Source organism: Syngnathus floridae, chromosome 12 (genome assembly GCF_059516105.1).
Source record: "Syngnathus floridae isolate MCC-2025c chromosome 12, RoL_Sflo_1.0, whole genome shotgun sequence".
NCBI classification, from domain to species: Eukaryota; Metazoa; Chordata; class Actinopteri; order Syngnathiformes; family Syngnathidae; genus Syngnathus; species Syngnathus floridae.
Genome location: NC_142424.1, coordinates 9728902 through 9744941, shown reverse-complemented (window position 1 = coordinate 9744941; position 16040 = coordinate 9728902). Strand labels below are relative to the sequence as shown.

At 42.3% G+C, this 16040-nt stretch overlaps 1 protein-coding gene across 6 annotated transcripts in view; it reads right to left on the bottom strand.

Moving 5' to 3' along the window:
* Positions 1 to 16040, bottom strand: part of dcc (DCC netrin 1 receptor) — a 249177-nt gene that overhangs the window by 86755 nt on the left and 146382 nt on the right. For all 6 annotated transcript variants that reach the window (XM_088391100.1, XM_088391099.1, XM_088391101.1 and 3 more), the window contains exons 9-11: positions 4648 to 4802; positions 4140 to 4288; positions 2965 to 3103 (exon numbers count right to left, since the gene is read on the bottom strand). In XM_088391100.1, coding sequence (XP_088247226.1) covers positions 2965 to 3103; positions 4140 to 4288; positions 4648 to 4802 — 443 coding nt within the window. The remainder of the gene's footprint in view (positions 1 to 2964; positions 3104 to 4139; positions 4289 to 4647; positions 4803 to 16040) is intronic.

Genomic DNA, 16040 nt, shown 5'->3' with positions numbered 1-16040 from the left:
TTTTCTATTATTTGTAATGGGAAAATAGGATTCGGAATTCGAACGATTGACTTCTCCAACAGCCTTCTGGAACGGATTGTGTTCGAAAACCGAGGCTCCACTGTATTGTTAAACACGCCTGCCTCACAGTCATGACATCTGGGTTTAAATTTCAGTTGTAACATCTCTGTGTGTTGTTTGTATGTTCTCCATGTGCTTGCATGTGTTTCTATGGGTGCTATAAAATTTGTTCATGTGCTGTAATGTGTTTTTTTTTGTTCATCCAACATTCAAAATGAGGAGTGGGAGAGATTTCTTTTCATTTTCCATTCGGCATTAAACTCAGATTTAAATGACCAGAAACACAGTCCTTAAAACTGCAACAATAACTGCAACTGGAACCATGTATTTTGAAAGGAGACATGCTCACCTTGCTTTCCACTTCCGCAAGTTTTTTTTAATTTTTTTATTTCAGCTCTTTGCTGATTGGTTCATGCCGCTCTCTGTATGCTCAGGTGACTGTGACCAGACTCAATCGCTACCACTGCGTTGAGTCTGGATTTCCAGGCTAATACAATAATTGTAAATTATTGTAAAATATCATTATAATTTTGTGATATATTGTAAGTAATTGTAAAATATCATTATAATTTTGTGATATTGTGGATTTTTGTTTCTCTTCATTTGACGTTGGAATAGTTAAATTTTGTTTCCTCCTGTTCCTTGTTAAAATTTTTAGATTATGCCTCTCCTTTTTTAGTTTTTCATTGTCTGGTTGAGGATTTTAGATCAGGAGCTGTTGTTAATATTTGTCAACAGTGGGCTTGTGAATTTTAGCATTTTGGCATTTGAGACGTACTTGGCTGGAACATTTTGGCGGTAAATGGGTCTTATGTCTCTTGGCTTGCCTAGGAATTCATGATCCCAAAGTCTGAGCATTTCTGCTTGAGCTGTTGCCCCCGTGACCTCTTCATAAGCAGACGAAGATGGATAGATGTTTTGAATGAACACTGTCTTACGACCTACCTGATTAACTGTCCGCAGCTTATCTATTGATTCAGCTGCTCATTGCGTGTGTGTCTGTGTGAGTGGGTGTACGCTTACGAATGTGTGCTTGAGTGTGAGCGAGAGTAATTAGGCCACAAGTCATGGTTATCACAGCGCCACAGATGGGGAGATGCACAATACAACCAGTCAGTATCTGTGCTCACTTAGTCTCAGATCATTGTGCCGTGCGACTGGAGCTGGACAGATGACTCCATTATCTTTCGCTGTCTATGCATGCAAGTTTATTTATGATGACATTACCTCCTGGGCGGGACTTAGGTGTACAAATTTATGTCCAGGTAGATATTCCAGTCATAGCAATTACAAGAGATACAGACTAAAGCACAGTAACATTTTACTTGATTTTACTGAAAAATGTGAGGGTCTTATACTATATCATTTCAGTTAATTGTGGACAAGGATGTTCACCCCCAAATTTTCTTTTTAATATTATCTTTTGTGCAGCCCAACCTGCCAAAACACAGTGTTCCTGTGTTTATCTACCTCAGGTTAAGACCATTTTGCCACTTGCGTATGACTGAAAATGACATCACCGTTGCCGTCTCAGGTCATAGCCAATCACGGCTCACCGGTCTTTTCAATCTCAGTCGTAATTGGTTGTGACCTGGCAACTGTGGCGTCATTTGCAACTGACAGCACAATGGCCTGAGAGGGATAAACATGGAAATTTTGCTGCTTAACTCAAGTTTCACAGTTTCATCACGCTATTGTGTGTGATGGATGGATGGATGGATGGATGGATGGATGGATGGATGGATGGATGGATGGATGGATGGATGGATGGATGGATGGATGGATGATGATGGATAAACATAGATCTTCAGTTTAGCTTTAAAGTCGTTTTGTCTAGGCATCTGCACAGTTTGGTGACATTTTTTTTCAAAAACATTTGCTGTATACAGAAGCTCTCATTTTGAAAAAGATACACTGACATTCATCAATTTATGCATGCAATTTCTAAGTGGTCCACAAAAAAACAAGACAGCTGTGATCACTCTACTGATTAAAAAAAGTGAATGACATGCTGTAACACTGTATTACTCTCTGTATTACTCACTGTATTTTTTGTTGTAAACTACCGGATTTTAAAGCTCAATGGTATGAGAAGTTGCTTAACAGCTGTCACATTTCAAAGCTCGACTTTACTATTGAACTCCAATCATTGTAAATTACAAAAATGTATAATGGACGCTTCAGGCTTCTTGCATGATTTAATGATTTTGAATAATTTTATTTCATATTGTCATTGCTGCCTCTTGTTGACTGAAAGTAAGAGAAACTAACAAATTCACAGTCTAGAACAACTTAATTTATCAAAATATTTGCCTATCTTCATCCATTCCAGTATTCAAGTGAATAAAACGTCAACGACAAAAAAAAGGATAGCAGGGGGAATGATAACTTTGTTGTTTGTTGGTACGTGTCAAGATGCCCAGAAATGTAATACCGTAAACAAAAATGTAAAAAGTTAAGATAAGTATGTTGTTGTAAATGTTCCGCACATTGTAAAAAGATGGAGGACTTTAAATCCCAGTTGGGAACAATCATGCAAGGACATATTATTTGCATACAAAGAGGAGAACAGAGGTGTGCATGTGTGCGTTTGTGTGTGAGTGTCACACTGAGAGGTGCTTAATTAAAAATCCAGGGTCCCCAGTGAAACGACTGACAGCAGAAGAGATTCACACGCACATGTATGCACACTCACTCACACACTCACACAGACTAACCAACCAACCCCGCAACCATGAAGCGCAACATATGAAAGTTCCAAGTCTTGATACAAAAAGCTTAATAGAGATTAAAGGTTTCAGAAGCAGGAATTTTCAAACTTGAATTTCAGCACTGATTGCTTAGCTCAAAGATTTAAAAGAAAAATATTCATCAAATTAAAAAAGAAAAAGATAAAATACTTACCATCCGATTGTGTGGTGACAATGATGTTCTCTGAGGCAGTGCCGGGTCCAAAGCGGTTTATAGCCAAAACAGAAACGGTGTACTGTGTGAATTTATTGAGTCCCTCCATCTTATAGTTCAGTCCATTGACATCGACACTCTGAACACACACAAATAAGATGAATTAGACTTTTTGGTCGATTTTTTTACCAAAGAAAGACACATTCTTGATATACAGTATAAAATATAATCTAACGATTCCAACAGAAAATTGGGCAGGCAATGACAATAAATGAATGAACAAATAGTTTAAATTGAGAAAATGATGGCTGATGGCAGCCGGTAGACTACGTCACTCAATTAAAAAGATGCAAGTCACGCCAGGCTAAACATCATATAATAAATAGCATACATATTTGTTTATTTCCATGGTGTCACTGTCTGATATTCATGTCAATTCAATTTTTCAAAATCTGTCGGCCTGAACACCTATTGTGCCGGAATTAGATTTGGCCATACAGTAGTTTGGATGAATTTCTGTCCCCAAATTGTCAAACGTGACTTGGGCACATTTTGGCTACCCGGAAACGCCCAGCTTGGCGCACAATAATCTGCCAAATTCCAACTGTATTGTAAATCTTTGTAGGTGAATCTCACTTTCCATTTTTAGTTGCCCATCAAAAAACAAAAACGCAAACAAATGGGAAAATGACTGATTGCTAAGTTTATTAAATCAAACACACAAAAATGATCAAATGCCACATCAGATAACAAAAAAGACATGGAATAATGTGCCAGACTTCGAATTTAATATTTAATCTAATATTTAATTGATATGGCTAATAGTTAATTGTTCGGCTTTACATAACCTAAAAGTTTGTAACTGGCAGGAGTGACGATATGTTTGCTCTTTAGACCCCACAATTAGTGCGGTTCACAATCATGATCCATCAGATAATCAATCAGGCATATTATATTCGGGACAAACGTGTTTTAAGCGTAATCGGTTTCATGCATTAGGTCTAACATGGAAGATATGCACACACTCCTGTTTGTCTAATCACGCTGTTTTCACCTCATTTCCATCTAGTACATAGAGGATCACATGCAGATTAGTATACGGGTCCCCAAACACTTATAAATTGGAATTATGTAAAAATGGGGTGTGATTTGCATGCGTAGTGTATGGTGGTGACCTGTTCCTTGCTTGAGAGGCTCTCTGTCCAGAGCACTCTGTAGCCCGAGATAGGTCCATTTGGAGCACTGGGGGTCTCCCAATTTATCTGGATGGAGGTTGGCGACAGAGCTTCAGCACGTAGTGACTGTATCCTACTGGGTACCTGGACTGTATGAAAGAAAAGGGGGGACACAGCTCTTATAAAATCAGGATGTGTCTGTGTGCGTGTGCACATACGCATGCGTTACACGTACATATACATATGTTATGTGTGTTGTGTATCACCCTCATACAAGGTTGTTGCAAAATGTAGAAACGCATTTTAAGAAATTCTAATATTTTGAATTACAGACTGAATATTAACTCTAACCCAAACTTATCTTCTCCTGATATTTGATAAACATTACAATAATTGACTTGTAATTTCACTTTAAGCTAAACTCCTTTTTTTTTAACAAGACAAACTCAGTGTAATAACAAAACATGTATAAACACACAAGAGAAAAGAAATCAGAAAACAAGCTCACGGTCTGGTTTAGTTGTGATCCTCAAGGCACTGGAGCTTTCTCCTGGTCCGACATCATTGTAAGCAATGACTCTGAAGGTATAAGTCTCCTCTGGCTTCAGGTTGGAAACCATCAGCTCCAAAGACTCAGGCTCCGACACATTTACTGACCTTTCCCTGTAACAGAAAAACAATAAAGATAATTTTGTCATTCGACACATCAAGATTCAATTTCTTCCTCAAATACGATTATGTTGTAGACTGTCATTTGTATTTAGGACTCATCTAGATGGCCTTAACTGTCTAATGCTCTAATACTCCATTTAGCCGGTTGAAAAATGACAAAATCAATATTCTATTTTAAAATTCCACAACATTAAAAAGACAACCTCATTATATTTTGTTACAATGCAGATAATCTAGGTGTAATTTATTTCGCCCAGTAACTACAGTTAATCCAACGATTACAGCATCACTGCATTCTCGCAATTAATTACCAAAGCAAAGATGAGACAAAACCAGCTGCAAGTGACACCGTTTCATGGAGTATCATTCAAATTGCACTTCTTGCACTGACGAGAGAAAAAGATGAGGGGAATCCATTTTTGGACTTCATGATGTCTTTAGAGATGTAGATTAACTGTTTAAAAATACTGAACAGCATTGTATGGCTGTTAACTGTATTCAAAATTAATGAATTTTAATTTCCCGCATGTCATTGCTGACAAGAAAGTTAAGTGTTCATGTCTGTTTCTGTTGATGAGACGTGAAATGAGAATGTGAATATCACGCTTATGACTTTTACATAGTCACCAATCTATCTCAGTCAACTAGCTGTGTTCAAAGCAGGTGCTCAAGCCTGGCATCCCATAATAATGTACAATGATATATTACACTTAAAACGTTTTGGATTTAATATTTCATTAGAACTTGGAATACGATGAGACTATCACCCATTTTTTTTTTCAAACACTACCCACACAATTTCCAAGACAATCTTTTGAAAGAAAGGAAGGAAGGAAGGAAGGAAGGAGGGAAGGAAGGAAGGAAGGAAGGAAGGAAGGAAGGAAGGGAGGAAGGAAGGAAGGAAGGGAGGGTGGGAGACAGAGAGAGAGAGAGAGAGAGAGAGAGAGAGAGAGAGAGAGAGAGAGAGAGAGGAGAGAGAGAGAGAGAGAGAGAGTTGGAGTACCATTTTTGCTATTGTACTATAGTGACTTCAACTGCCAGAGCACTGGCAGAGCGAGGAATTTCTCCCCCTCTTTTTCCAACCATATTTCAGTGTACCAGAGACAAATTCCCTCTGTGTTTTACCATACATAGTACTTGGACAATAAAAACAAACTATGATTACTATGAAACTATGAAACATTTTGCTGTCGTTCCAGACATTGGATTAGTGGTGTTATTTTTAAATTGTATATAGTGATCAAGTCAAGTCAAGTCAAGTCAAGTCAAGTCAAGTCAAGTCAAGTCAAGTCAAGTCAAGTTTATTTGTATAGCCCTAAATCACAAAGAGTCTCAAAGGGCTTCACATAGCCAAAAATTGACAATTATTCTCAAAGCATCCCCTGATCATAAGCTCCCAAAAGGGCAAGGAAAAACTCAAAAAAACCCTGCCAGGGGAAAATGAGAAACCTTGAGAAGGGACCACAGATGGAAGGATCCCCCTTTCAGGATCACCAGGTAGTGATCTCTTGCTATTTTGCGGTTCGTCTTTCACGGCCTCACGGTTTTATATTAAATACTGCTATTTCAGATAATTCAGCGCATCGCGGCTTTTTGTGGCGACACTTGGGTTTTGTCTGCCTATTTGACTTTGCAGCACACTATTGGCCGGTAGAGGAGACGAAAAAGACCAATGGGAACATATTGATCTATATCCTTGCCGCTGATTGGCTTGGAGCTGTAAGAGCAGTTCTAACCACGATTTATCTCAGCCTCCCACAGTCCGCTACCTAATAATGCAGACTGAATTAGCAGCATCTCTGATTCAAGCTGTTTTGTCATCAACGAGGCAAGACAGGACAACCAAATGCAACGCAGGCTTTATTTGGGGAAAGGAAAAAGGAGACAAGGAGGGCTGGAATGCCAGCAGAGCAGGATGACGAGGCAAGTTGACGCGCGTCGTGCAGCGTCCAGAGCAGGTCATAAAAAAACAGGCTTTCGCTAAACAGCGAATCAGGAAACAGGCAAGCACTACACAGCGGATTGAGCAAACGGGAATCAAGTGGCATAGCAGAAAAGAATGCACTAAAGAATGTCTCTAAAAATCAGTTTGAATTTAAAATGTTCAATACAATAAAGTGTTTGAAAATACAATAAAGTGTTTAATAATACAATTATAAAAGTCTTGTGCGGATATCGTAAAAGAACTGACACCACATCGCAGATATTCACCTATCACGGGTGGTCTTAAAATCAATTATCAGCAATAAAAGAAGATCACTGTATTTTCATTTTTATCCTTCAATATGGAGATCACTGTAATTTCTTTATAATAATTAACATATAAAAACATGGGGTAAGGGAAAAAAAGACAATTCCTCACACCACCTAAATCACTTTGTCCTCATTTTAAAGTATTAATCAAGTCACAAAATGATTAATAAAATATACAGGAGAACCTCAGTAAAACAAGTATATCTTTAAAGTGTGTGATATGTACGATACATCCCTCCTCCACTTGTTCAGATAGAACAGGTCAAGCATCATGAAGTGCACCAAGGTTGTTAATCAGCAGCTGATCATCTCCTCTCACAAAGACTATGTGAACCATCTGTGCACTTCCGAGGCCGTTAGTTTCCCATTATTACATTTCTGCTCTAGCAAGACGTAAGGCCACCTGCCGTGTAGCTGCTTCTGTGTGTCTTGTTTTCGGTAGTGAATAATTAAACTCAGATTATTTTGAAGGTAAGTCAGTGTCTGTGAGTTGGTCTTCATCATTGTTAACTGAATAAATACAGTATATGGCCTATTTTATATATTTCAATTTTAGTTTTTTATTGAAGCGGTGTTACAATTTTGTCATATTGTTTTGTTTTTGTTCTTGTTGAGAAGATTTGTCATATCTGCCTATTCAGACAAGATGTATATATTTTTAAGATTTTTGTATTTTTGGCATACTTATACATATACTACAGTCAAGGTAGAAGATGAAGACGACTAAGAAGTAAAACAAAAAAAGGAAGCAGAAGAAAAATAGTGCTTTTTAAAAACACTACACAAAACTGAAAATCAACAAAACAGTAAGAATGCGAGCTTTGCTCCATGCCAATGTTGCTCTACCGCAACAGTGAAACTGCAAACAATTTCACAAAGGGAACACTGGGGAAAACTAACAGAGACTGTGAAGAATTCACTCCACCAACGGCATCCGGCCACCAAGCTAGAAGGAGCCGCACAGTTATTCACACAGCGCCGTAACTGAAGCCAAAAAATTGCCTCGGTGCTGGAGGTGGATGGCAACCGCAACTGATGAAACAGCACTCACCACAGTGCAGCAGATAAATTAGTGCTGGTACCTGACACTTGCACCGCACTACCAGTCATGCACAAGCAGGGGAGAGGCTGTTATGAGCATAAGACTAAAATAATTTAAGCAGCAGAGGAATATATATATATATATATATATATGTATATATATATATATATATATATATACATATATATATATATATATATATACAGACAAAGCACGGCTCACAGAAGCCCCCTATGATGAGTAAAATAAATGGACTCCGTTTTCCCTTGCCCGGACGCGGCTCACCGGGGCCCCCCTCTGGAGCCAGGCCTGGAGGCGGGGCTCGAACGCGAGCGTCTAGTGGCCGGGCCTTCGCCCATGGGGCCCGGCCGGGCACAGCCCGAAAAGGAAATGTGGGTCCCCCTTCCCATGGACTCACCACTTGTGGGAGGGGCCAAAGGGGTCGGGTGCAGTGTGAGCTGGGCGGCGGCCAAAGGCAGGGACCTTGGCGGTCTGATCCCTGGCTGCAGAAGCTGGGTCTTGGAACATGGAATGTCACGTCTCTGGCTGGTAAGGAGCCCGAGCTGGTGTGCGAGGCAGAAAAAATATTAAATTATATAGTCGGACTAGCCTCCACGCACAGTTTGGGTTCTGGTACAAGCCCTCTCGAGAGGGGCTGGACTCTCTTCCACTCTGGAGTTGCTCACGGTGAGAGGCGTCGAGCAGGTGTGGGTATACTTATTGCCCCCCGGCTGGGCGCCTGCACATTGGGGTTCACCCCGGTGAGCGAGAGGGTAGCCTCCCTCCGCCTTCGGGTGGGGGGACGGGTCCTGACTGTTGTTTGTGTCTATGCACCAAACGGCAGCTCAGAGTACCCACCCTTCTTGGGGTCCCTGGAGGAAGTGCTGGAGAGCGCTCCTTCTGGGGACTCCATCGGTGTACTGGGTGACTTCAATGCTCACGTGGGCAATGACAGTGAGACCTGGAAGGGCGTGATTGGGAGGAACGGCCCCCCGATCTGAACCCGAGCGGTGTTCTATTATTGGATTTCTGTGCTGGACACGGATTTTCAATAATGAACACCATGTTCAAACATAAGGGTGTCCATGTGTGCACTTGGCACCAGGACACCGTAGGCCGAAGTTCAATGATCGATGATTGTAGTCATGTCATCGGATTTGCGGCCGCATGTTTTTGACACTCGGGTGAAGAGAGGGGCGGAGCTGTCAACTGATCACCACCTGGTGGTGGGTTGGCTCCGATGTTGGGGGAAGATGCCGGTCCGACCTGGCAGACCCAAACGCTTTGTGAGGGTCTGCTGGGAACGTCTGGCAGCATCTCCTGTCAGGAAGAGCTTAAACTCCCACCTCCGGCAGAGCTTTTCCCACGTCCCGGGGGAGGCGGGGGACATTGAGTCTGAGTGGACCATGTTCCGCGCCTCCATTGTTGAGGCGGCCGACCGAAGCTGTGGCCGTAAGGTCGTTGGTGCCTGTCGTGGCGGCAATCCGACAGTAAGGGATGCCGTCAAGCTGAAGGAGTCCTATCGGGCCGTTTTGGCCTGCGGGACTCCGGAGGCAGCTGACAGGTACCGGATGGCCAAGCGGAACGTGGCTTTGGCGGTCGAAGTCACTGAGGTAGTTAAAAAAACTTCTCGGTGGCAAGGCCCCGGGGGTGGATGAGATCCGCCCGGAGTTCTTAAAGGCTCTGGATGTTATGGGGCTGTCATGGCTGACACCCCTCTACAACATTGCGTGGACATCGGGGACAGTGCCTTTGGATTGGCAGACTGGGGTGGTGGTTCCCCTCTTTAAGAAGCGGGACCGGAGGGTGTGTTCCAATTACAGGGGAATCACACTCCTCAGCCTCCCCGGTAAGGTCTATTCAGGGTTGCTGGAGAGGAGGGTCCGTCGGTAGGTCGAACCTCGGATTCAGGAGGAGCAGTGTGGCTTTCGTCCTGGCTGTGGAACATTGGACCAGCTCTACACCCTCGGCAGGATCCTCGAGGGTGCATGCTAGTTGGCCCAATAAGTCCACATGTGTTTGTGGACTTGGAGAAGGCGTTCGACCGTGTCCCTCAGGAGGTTCTGTGGAGGGTGCTTCAGGAGTACGGGGTGCCGAGCCAACTGATAAGGGCGGTTCGGTCCCTGTATCACCGATGCCAGAGTTTGGTCCGCATTTCTGGCAGTAAGTCTAGGCGCAGCCGAGGCATTGAGGGGGTCCGATTTGGGGACCTCAGCATCACGTCTCTGCTTTTTGCAGAAGACGTGGTGCTGTTGGCTTCTTCAGGCCGTGATCTCCAGCTCTCGCTGGAACGGTTCTCAGCTGAATGTGAAGCGGTCGGGATGAGGGTCAGCACCTCCAAATCTGAGTCCATGGTCCTCAATCGGAAAAGGGTGGAATGCCCTCTCCGGATCGGGGATGAGATCCTGCCCCAAGTGGAGGAATTCAAGTATCTTGGAGTTTTGTTCACGAGTGAGGGGAGGATGGAGCGCGAGATCGACAGGCGGATCGGACACAAAGGACGAATATTTCGATGGATATAATGATTTGGAGTGACACAGATGGTTTGATAAACTTGTTTGTATGTTATAGTTATTTGAATGTTACGTCAGGCACGTTCTCAGTTTCTCGTTTGTGTTTATGAAACATTAGCATACCGTATCGTTTAGCGTGTTGTTGCCTATTCATGTCTGTTCTTGGTGTTGGATTTTGTCAAATAAAGTCCACCCTAAAAATACGACTTGTACTCCGGTGCGACTTATATGCGTTTTTTTTCTTCTTTATTATGCAATTTATGGCTGGTGCAACTTGCACTCCGGAGCGACTTATAGTCCGGAAAATACAGTATATATGCAACCATCCATTCATTTTCTGTACCGCTTGTCCCCACGAGGTTCACGGACGTGTTTGAGCCTATCCCAGCAGTCATCGGGCAGTAGGCGGCGGACACCATGAACCGGTTGCCAGCCAATCGCAGGGCACACATAGATGAACAACCATCCACACTCGCACTCACACCTACGGGCAATTTGGAGTGCTCAATCAGCTTACCAAGCATGGTTTTGGGATGTGGGAGGAAACCGGAGTGCCTGGAGAAAACCCATGCGGGCACGGGGAGAACATGCAAACTCCACAGAGGGAGGGATACATAAAACCCTAGAGCAGTTTTAAATAAAGAGCATGCGGATTGCTCATGCCTGCCTTTGGAAGTTGTAGAACACGGGTCACCATGTCCGGTCCTCGAGGGCCCCTATCCAGCCTGTTTTAGATGTATCCCCACTGCAACACACCTGATTGAAATCATCAAGATCGTTATAAGGCTTTTACAGAGCTTGCTGATGAGGTGAATTAGGTGTGTTGTAGTAGAAATGCACCTAAAACAGGCTGGAAAGGAATCATTGAGGACTGGAGTTCTGATTAAGCTTGACACCACATAATTACGTATGTGCGTCTGGAATAACTGAATTGAACTTGTCAAGATCCTGCCCAGAACATATTGGTTGGTTCGACCAACCATATCACTGATATAATGCTGAAAAGGTGAAGGAAAACAATGACAAATGCAGGGTTCCTTTTTTGGGATCTAGCAAAGAGACTTTTTTTTTCATTTATGTCCCAAAAGAAAACCTTGTTAAATATCACTAACATTATAATATTCACCTAGGAATTAAATTGTAATCATGATACGAAGGTATTGATTCAAACTCAATCCAAACTAAAATACAATCCATCCATCCATTTTCTGAACCGCTTAGTCCCCACGGGGGTCGCGGGCGTGCTGGAGCCTATCCCACCCGTCATCGGGCAGTAGGCGGGGGACACCCTGAACTGGTTGCCAGCCAATCGCAGGGCACACAGAGCCAGACAACCAATCGCACTCACACTCACACCTAGGGACAATTTGGAGTCTTCAATCGGCCTACCATGTTTTTGGAATGTGGGAGGAAACCGGAGTGCCCGGAGAAAACCCACGCGGGCCCGGGGAGAACATGCAAACTCCACACGGGAGGGCCAGAGGTGGAATCGAACCCGCACCCTCCTAACTGTGAGGCGGACGTGCTACCCAGTGCGCCACCGAGCCGCCTATACAATATTTCTTTAAAAAAAAAAAATAAAAAATAAAAAAAAAAAAATATATATATATATATATATATATATATATATATATATATATATATATATATATATTTTATGGTTTTTTTAGTATCAAATTGGATTTTTTCAGTAAATAAATATTTTCCTCTTTTCTCCCCTTTATCTGCCCTCTTGTATTTGTGGATTTTAATTAACCGTAATATTTACGCTCCATCTCTCCCTCACTCCCCTCTACTTTCATGCAAGTTATTACCGTAATTTCCGGACTATAAGTCACGTTTTTTTTCATAGTTTGGGTGGGGGGGCGACTTATACTCAGGAGCGACTTATATATGTTTTTTTCCACAAATTTTTACTTGATCATTAAGACATCACTTACAAGTATAGTTGACCACTTCCCATGTTATTTTTAGTATAGTTGATCACTTCACATGCTTTTATATCTTTATCTTGAACATATTCAAAACATAAAAAATAGAGAAAACATCAAATAAAGCAATTAACACTTTAAAGCACCATATCCAAGTCCACTGTCTGTTTGCTCCTCTTATATTTATTATTATTATTTGTTATTATTTGTTTATTTATCATTTATTCAACACTCTTATTTATTCATTGTTTATGCCTTCTTGTTTTTTTTTTGTGTTGCTTGTATGGATATGTGTACTATCTCACCGAGGGATAGTGGGAACGTAATTTCAATCTCTTTGTGTGTCTTGGTATATGAAAAAAAAAATCGACAATAAAGCAGACTTTGACTTTGATAAAACAACCAAATAAACAAAACAAAAAACTACATCTGAAAAAATATATATTTTCAGACGAAACTGGATGAGGGCGCTTTAAATTTCACCGTTGGCCGTGACTCATCAACTGGGTGGGCTTAAGAAAAATGGCACCAAAAAGAAAGTCATATTTTGCAAATTACAAACTTCAAGTTGTAAAATATGCAGCTGAAAACAGTAATCGAGCAGCAGAAAGAAAGTTTGGAGAACCGTGATGTACCAATGGATTGCTATTTCAAGTGACGTCAGTGGCACCGCGCGGCGCGACCCACGTAAGGATGACCGGCATCATTAGCGGTGATCATTTCTAAGTGACACGGAGGACAAAGAGTTTAAAGGAATTAAGGATTTGGAGTGACATAGAAGGTTTGAAAAACTATTATGGCTTTTACGCACGCCCGGTCCTACTCTACTGAGTCGGGGGCCGGCGCTCGGTCGAGTGGCTGTTCGCGAACGGTGCATTGGGCGCGGACATGGCCATTACGCACGCCCGGTCCTCTGCCATGGAGCTATCGTCTCTGGAAGTCCACGCCGCCACACGCTTGGAAGTTTGTTTTGTGGAATAAAGAGCCGTTTACCAAACCCACGTCTATCCTTGTACTTTGTTAACGCTACAATATAGTTATATACTAGATCTGTGGAATAAAGACGAGGCTGACGTCAGGGCGCACGCGCGGCGATGTTGACAAAGGACGAGGAATTTGATCGATGGATTTAATGGATTTAAAGTGCACGGATGGTTTGATAATAGTATTGCTTATATTATAGTTATTTGAAATATAGTTTATCTATCGTTATATGAGCCTGTGGAATATTTTGAAGTGCAAGCGCCCTCAGCCGTGCGCAGTCATTGTTGACAAAGAACGATCGATGGATTTAATGAATTGGAGTGACACCGATGGTTTTATAAACATGTTATTTATGTAATGGTTGTCCTAAATCACTCTATATGTTACGTCAGGCCCGTTCTCAGCTCCTCATTTGTGTTTGTCACGTTAGCATACCTATCGTTTAGCCTGTTGCTATTGTATCGAATGATCGATGGATTTAATGAATTGGAGTGACACCAATGGTTTTATAAACATGTTATTCATGTAATAGTTGCCCTTAATCACTCTATATGTTACATCAGGCCCGTTCTCAGCTCTTTGTTTGTGTTTGTCACGTTAGCATACCTATCGTTTAGCCTGTTGTTGCTATCGTTTAGCCTGTTGTTGCTCGTTCATGACTGTTTTTGGTGTGGGATTTTGTCGAATAAATTGCCCCCCAAAATGCGACTTATGAGACTGGTGGGTCTCATCACGAAGGGCGACGAGACTCGGTACAGGTCGGAAGTTGACCTTCTGACCACATGGTGCAGGGACAACAACCTCCTGCTGAACGTCAATAAGACCAAGGAAATCATTGTTGACTTCCGGAAGGGTCACACAACACACCTGCCGCTGATCATCGATGGTGCTGTGGTGGAGAGGGTGAGCTGCACCAAGTTCCTGGGGGTGCACATCAGTGAGGACCTCTCCTGGTCCGCTAACACCTCGTCACTGGCAAAGAAAGCTCTGCACCGCCTGTACTTCCTGCGGAAGCTCAGGCGTGCATGTGCTCCTCAGGCAGTCCTGTCTACATTCTACCGTGGCACCATTGAGAGCGTCCTCACCAGTTGGATCGCTGTCTGGGGTGGTAACTGCACTGAACAGAACTTGAAGGCCCTGCAGCGCATAGTGAATACGGCTGGTAAGATTATTGGTGCTTCGCTCCCCTCCCTGAAGGACATTTACACCTCCCATCTCGCCCGCAAGGCAACCTCGATTGCCAGAGATGTGAGTCACCCGGCTCACTCTTTGTCGATTGCCAGAGATGTGAGTCACCCGGCTCACTCTTTGACCTTCTGCCCTCTGGGAAGAGGTACAGGAGCCTGCGCTCCCGCAGAAATTTCGGTTTCTTTGTGTGTCTTTGGCATGTGGAGAAATTGACAATAAAGCTGACTTTGACTTTGACTTTTGACTTTGACTTTATACTCCGGAGCGACTTATAAATGTTTTTTTTTCACTTTTTGGGGCATTTTATGGCTGGTGCGACTTATACTCCGGAGCGACTTATAGTCCGGAAAATACGGTAGTACTGACAAAAGCGTTTGTATATTCTGCCTTTTTTTCAGTCTTTATGATTGACATATTTTGTGATGTTTCATGGTGAAAACTCAAAGGCTTTACAGTCCATCCTAACACTTAGATTCCTAAAATACTGCAGGCAACTTAGTCCCTCAGGTAACAAAGCTTAAAAGCCTGGATGTGAAAGCATTCAGCTGGAGCTCCCAACTGTCAGAGGTTACCATTTAACATCAGCGGGGGACTTGCCAATGTCACCCAGAGAGTTTTTACTAAACATTCAGAGCTGCTGTGTGCAGCAGAGCTGTAATGAAGGGATATAAGTACCGTCTCTGACATACCGTTAGTATACACCACTTACACTATCAGTCCTTTCTATCAGCAGCTTTCAGACGAAGGGCTTATGCACTTTCAAGACTATAGCATAGATTCAACTACTTTTTCAGCCAGCCCAAAGTAATTAAAACAAGAAACATTATTTTCACGTTGTTGCAGTACTATTCCAGAGGTACAGAAACCACGCACAACCAGGTACACAGCTTTTGTTTATATTGCATTGCAACAGTTGTTCCACCTGTACATTACTTCCAATATGTAGCATTTTTAATTTATAAAATGATTATTTTTTATTTTATTTAAATAATTTCTGAATAGTTTAGATGTTTTGTTCACTTATTTTTTGCATGTTTTATCCCTACATCTCTCTCTCTATTTGAAAATTAAAGTGTTGTTAGACAGTCAAATGTATATCTTTAGGTCATATAGTTGTTGGAACTGACAAAAAAAAATACATATAATACATACCGTATTTGCTGGTGTATTAGTCGACCTTTTTCGATCCAAAATCGACTGAAAAAAAATCGACCTCGACTTATACACCGAGTCATAAAATGTAACTTCGTATTCATCGCTTCAAATGTGATGGTAACCAAGGCCGTTTCTCATGCATCTCATTGTGCGTGGGTGTGCG